At 40.7% G+C, this 5397-nt stretch overlaps 1 protein-coding gene across 1 annotated transcript; it reads left to right on the plus strand.

Annotated features, from left to right (window-relative positions):
• On the plus strand, nucleotides 1–3773 carry LOC4344020 (pectin acetylesterase 12). Its single transcript, XM_015789186.2, has 12 exons — nucleotides 1–297; nucleotides 924–1006; nucleotides 1140–1269; nucleotides 1368–1441; nucleotides 1796–1882; nucleotides 1975–2099; nucleotides 2231–2291; nucleotides 2466–2519; nucleotides 2605–2682; nucleotides 2784–2889; nucleotides 2977–3122; nucleotides 3263–3773. The coding sequence occupies exons 1-12, from the start codon at nucleotides 123–125 to the stop codon at nucleotides 3377–3379; spliced, it is 1236 nt and encodes a 411-aa protein (XP_015644672.1). The 5' UTR covers nucleotides 1–122; the 3' UTR covers nucleotides 3380–3773.
• Nucleotides 3774–5397: the final 1624 nt, after the last annotated feature.

A 5397-nucleotide genomic window follows, 5' to 3' on the forward strand; every position in this document is an offset into this window, starting at 1 on the left:
GCTCCTCCATTCTTCCCTCCTCCTCTTCCCCTTCTTCCAGATCCATTCCTCAGGAAGAAGGCAGAGGCTGGGAGTGGGAGGAAGGCCCAAGAACCAGCAAAGAAAGAAGAGAACCATCAACCATGGGTTGTTCTTGGGCTCTTGCTGCTCTGGTTCTTGGCTTCTTGGTGGTGGCAGTCCATGGCTCTGAGCCGTGGCTGAATCAGACGCAGGTCTACTCCACCAATGCCAACTCTGGTAGCAATGGCGTCTTCGTCGGGATTACGCTCATCCAGTCGGCGGCCGCCAAGGGAGCCGGTATATATGTTTCCTTGTTCCCTGAATTGTTCGTTCATTCCTTGATTCTAGTATTTTTTTTCCGGCTGCAAAGATTGCTTTTTTATTGGCCTTGCCTTGCCCCCATGTGAGCTCTTGGAATTGGGTCAATGGGGTCTTGGGTTTTCCACTGATTGAGTCATTGAGTGGTGTGATACTGTGATCCGGTCCTTGTTGAGTTGACCCTGGTTGGACAGAGGGTTCAGAGCACCTGTAAATTAGGAGGAGTGTGATTGCTCATGTTTTCTTTTTTTGGTGCCCCTCTTTTTGTTTAGGTGCTCCTTGATTGAGTGATCATGCAGTGTTAACCTTTTTGTTGGTTGGTTGTAGCATGCCATGCATCATGTGTGGATCTTGATAGATATATGCATGTGGATCTAGAGCCTTGGAATGTTTGGTGGTTGTCATGATGAAAATTTCCTTGCTACCTAGTTGGGGGAAAAGGGGACTCAATGCTATCTGTTTTCTGTTAACTTAAGTTGACATTCTTGATTGTCTAGCGAGTAGTGTATCATAAATTCTGAATAATTTGGACCCAAGTTTCCATTTGCTTATAGCAGGGTTGGTTGGCAAATCTCGATGACAGCTTTCTTTGTTTATCATGGCAGTATGCTTGGATGGGAGCTTACCAGGGTATCACCTACACCGAGGGTTTGGATCAGGGGCAAACAGTTGGCTTGTCAATTTGGAGGTGAGAAATACACCCCAATTCCCATATATGTGAACCGAGAGATAAGTTTGAGCAAATGGCACTTTGTGGCACTAGAGATTGTTGTATATCGTTCAGGCTTTAGTAGCTGATGGTGATTCGTTTGGAATTCCAGGGTGGAGGCTGGTGCAACGATGTTAAAAGCTGCGTGTTTCGCAAGAGCAGTCGGCGTGGTTCATCAAATCACATGGAGAGCCAACTCCAGTTTACTGGGATAATGAGTAACAGGCCTGAAGAAAATCCTGGTATTCTTTCGATCAATTCTGTCTTGATATAGTTCATGCGAATATTGCTATTAATTATTGGTGGCTGACAAATTATGACTGTGCTCTCTTCTTCTTAGATTTCTACAACTGGAACAGAGTGAAGGTTCGATATTGTGATGGCGGATCCTTCACTGGTGATGGGGCTGATGCGGTGAGTGCAAATTTTGTTTCTGCATTTTAGTGCGTTGGTTTCCTGATATTTAACTGGGCTGAAGGGTTTCAGAAGATAATCAAGATAACTGATCACCTAAGTTTAATGTTTCCCAAAGGAAAATGTTTTTCAATTTAAGTTTAAGTTCTCTTAGATAGTAGTAATATTTAGCGTACACGTTTCTTCCTAGTGACCTATATTCCATATTGCACACAGTGTACATTCCATTCAAACAAATATTCTGAAGAAATACATACTTCACATCCCCCCAAAAAAATTACTACATAATATACATGTTTATGTTTTTTTCTACTGAACTACATGGGTTCATTTATCAGAGTTTTCTTTCTCCAGTCTGCAGGCCTTTATTTCCGAGGTCAGCGTATTTGGCAGGCTGCTATGGATGATCTGATGGCCCAAGGAATGAGATATGCTAACCAGGTACTGATCCTTCCACAGCTAATCATGTTTTCTTTAGCCTTTTGGATTTTGGAAATAATTTATGTTTCCTTGCCACAACTCAATTCTACCAGGCACTTCTTTCTGGATGCTCTGCTGGTGGTGTTTCAACCATACTTCACTGTGACGAGTTCCGTGGATTGTTTAGCGGCAGTACAAACGTGAAGTGCCTTGCTGATGCTGGAATGTTTCTGGACTTGTAAGTTCACATATAGAAATGAGACTTGCTTTGATGCAGTTTTTCTTGCCCATTCTTTGCTATGGATGAATACTGGTAGAGTAAAAGCTAATCATCTGATATTACGTTATGGATTTAATTACCATTTGCAGTGTTGATGTTTCTGGGCAACGAGAAATGAGGGACTTCTTCAATGGTATTGTGAGATTGCAGGTATCTGCCACTGTCCACCATGTTATGATACTTCTGTTCGTCATGACTGTAACACTTCTTCTACATGTTATGCTACTATTAATTTATGTCAGAATATACGATACCTTTGAAAAAAAATATTTTCTCAATATCTTTTTTTCGCTTATGTTCTCATGAAAATTCGACCAAAAACAGGGTTCCGGAAGAAGCCTGCCTAGGTCTTGTACCTCCCGCATGGATAAAACTTCGGTAAGGAAAACATCAAGAAGTATCTAACAAAGATATACACAGTTAGTTTTTCACAATTTCTTTTTCTAATTGGTGCTCTCTACAGTGCTTTTTCCCCCAGAATGTGGTGCCAAACATTCAAACTCCAACTTTTATTTTGAACACTGCTTATGATGTGTGGCAGGTATTTGTCAGTTGTTTTGCATGTTAACGGTATGATAAAGTTGGTCCACAAATATAAACTATAAAATGTTCAAGGACATGATTTTATTTTATATTTTCCAGCTTCAACAAAGTGTGGCCCCCAAAAGGGCTGATCCGCAAGGTCTATGGCGAGGATGTAGGATGAATCATGCCTCCTGTAATAGCAACCAACTGCAATTTTTACAAGGTACTGGGCTGTTCTCCCAGATCCGTGAATTATAAACTGTCAATTCAAGTCTAGATTGGCTGACCCCCTGTGTATGTATGATGGCAGGTTTCAGGAATCAAATGCTCGATGCGGTGAGGGGTTTCTCCGGCGCAAGGCAGAACGGTCTTTTTATCAACTCCTGTTTCGCACATTGCCAAAGTGAGAGACAGGACACATGGTACGCAGGGGATTCTCCTCGTCTCGGTAACAAGGTACGCAAACTCTGCGGTGATGCCATGAAAAACATTCTCGCTTCGAAAGATTTCCTGACTGTCTGAACTCTGAGCTCCTACATGTAAAACCAGTAGTCTCATCAGACCCATCCCATGTACTTTTTTTCTTGGATATGCAGAGAATTGCTGAAGCAGTAGGCGACTGGTTTTTCGATAGGGCAGACGCGAAGTACACAGACTGTGCATACCCTTGTGATGGTACCTGCCATCATCTTACATTCAGGGGAGATTACTAAGATTCATTCTTAGACCACCACCAAATGTAGGTGGCAAAAAGAGGGGAAAAAAGGGACACCCAATGGGAATATATACAGAATAAGAGGAAGGTATAGATAGAGGATGCAAAGCTAGTGACTTGCATGGACATGTTCATCATTACTCAGATATGATCTTAGGGCAGGGCCTGGTGTGCTTGCTAATGTGGCATGATCAGGCCTCTGCATTTAGCTCCACACACCGATTGATTCTTTTCCATTGCCTGAATTCCCTGGATGATGTATCTCTGAACATTTGGACCCCAATGGTGTATCTGTATCATAAATTTACATATCCATGTACTAAACGTGATAATATGAATGAAATAAGTAATGTGCCTGCAAGAAACCCAATCATTTGTCAGGCAAATATCTACCATTTGGGTCAGTTGGTCTCCTGTATTCTCCCTGAATATCGGAAATACAATACTCCCTTAGTCCCAAATTATAAGGTTTATATTTTTTTACACGGTCTACAATGACATACTTTGACCGTTAATTTGTTAATTTATTCTATGTTACGTTACCAACAAACATGAAAATAACATCATATGAAAGTACTTTAAAATTAAAATATAAATCTAGTGATATAACATACGTAATACTTAGCATATGTATGGTTAGTATAATTATTAGTCAAAAGTTACCGACTTTGATTTTAAGAGGACGTCCTATGATTTGGGACGGATGGAGTATTATACTACATCACTTTTAACACATTTTAAAGGTAAGTTCACGGGAATTTCTGACCTTGTGATTTGCTCTGTGATTCGTGCTTGTTTATTTTCTAGATTCTGTGACTATAATTTTTTAGAATTTGGATGAAAAATTAGACTGTTAGGAAGAGTTTTTGATTATGAAATAAGCTGGCTGCAAGGATGAGGGGAGCGCGTGGACGGGTGGGTGGTGGGTAGGAGGAGGGGAGAATGGGCCTAATAGGCCTGGAAAAAAGAATGGGCCTAGTAGATTGAGAATAGGTCCAGTAGACATTAGCTTCTGACGGCCCAACCTTCCATTCTCTCGTAGGCCGCTGCAATGTCATGTGGGCCGATGGGATCCGTAGCCTACAGCCCACCACCCACATGTGGCGAATTTGACGCTCGAGAAATTTGTGCAAATTAATTGGAACCGCCTATTTGCCTTTTGATTATGAAATGGAGCAAGGAAAAGGCTACATTGAGTAAATATAATGGATTTGAAAATAAAATTCCAAAGGTCCTGTCCTATATTGAGCTACTGTGCCGCATTAATTGGCCGGCAGATGCACTTTTGAACTACCTGTGGTGTGTACGTGCTGAAACAGTTTCTTTTAAAACAAACTTTAGGTGGATCATTCGCCCTTGAAAAAATAAAATTCAATGTATCTTTTTTTGCGACAAAAAAATTCAAATTTCACTTAAATATAATTAAAAAAACTCCCAAGATAATCCTTTGATTTCGAACTACCACCTTTCTTGCACGTGCACTGTTTTAATTATCAATGATTCAATGAGTAAAATAGGTTACATCCCCTTCTATACAGTGACACACAACCACGGGATTTTTCTTAATATAAAAAACAAAATCACAATTAGATGTGTCGTACAATGGCATGGCATGGGCTACGTATGTACCACTGTACGGAGACCGACGTCCCTACGTATACGCCTACATCAAGCTATACCGTTTTCTCCAACTGCCAAACAGTAGCACCAGCCAGCACTGTACCACCCAGCCTAGCTACCGACGTTTCAGATAGGTTTTGATTGGAGAGCTCCAGAGTTTGAAAAGCAGTTTGTAAACTTATCAAAATTTAGAAAAGCTAAGTTTCCAGCTTCTTCAATCCCCTTCTAGTCAGTTTTATGGATTCTACAATTAATAAACTACAAATTCTTGGAATTTAGATGAAAAAATATAGCTAGAGTCTGTTTGGGGAGTTTCTGGCAATGACAACTTCTCCTAAAATCAAAAGCCCTTCAAAACAGTTCAACTTTTTTTTGGGATTATGAGAAGGTATAGTT

This window comes from Oryza sativa, chromosome 7 (genome assembly GCF_034140825.1).
Source record: "Oryza sativa Japonica Group chromosome 7, ASM3414082v1".
In the NCBI taxonomy this organism is placed as follows: domain Eukaryota; kingdom Viridiplantae; phylum Streptophyta; class Magnoliopsida; order Poales; family Poaceae; genus Oryza; species Oryza sativa.

Excerpts from the sequence above, each read along its gene's own strand:
- LOC4344020 (XM_015789186.2), top strand. The coding sequence starts at position 123 with ATGGGTTGTTCTTGGGCTCTTGCTGCTCTGGTTCTTGGCTTCTTGGTG. Across the intron at positions 2,100-2,230 it reads GCTGGAATGTTTCTGGACTT|TGTTGATGTTTCTGGGCAAC; the intron begins GTAAGTTCACAT and ends TACCATTTGCAG. Across the intron at positions 2,890-2,976 it reads CCAACTGCAATTTTTACAAG|GTTTCAGGAATCAAATGCTC; the intron begins GTACTGGGCTGT and ends GTATGATGGCAG.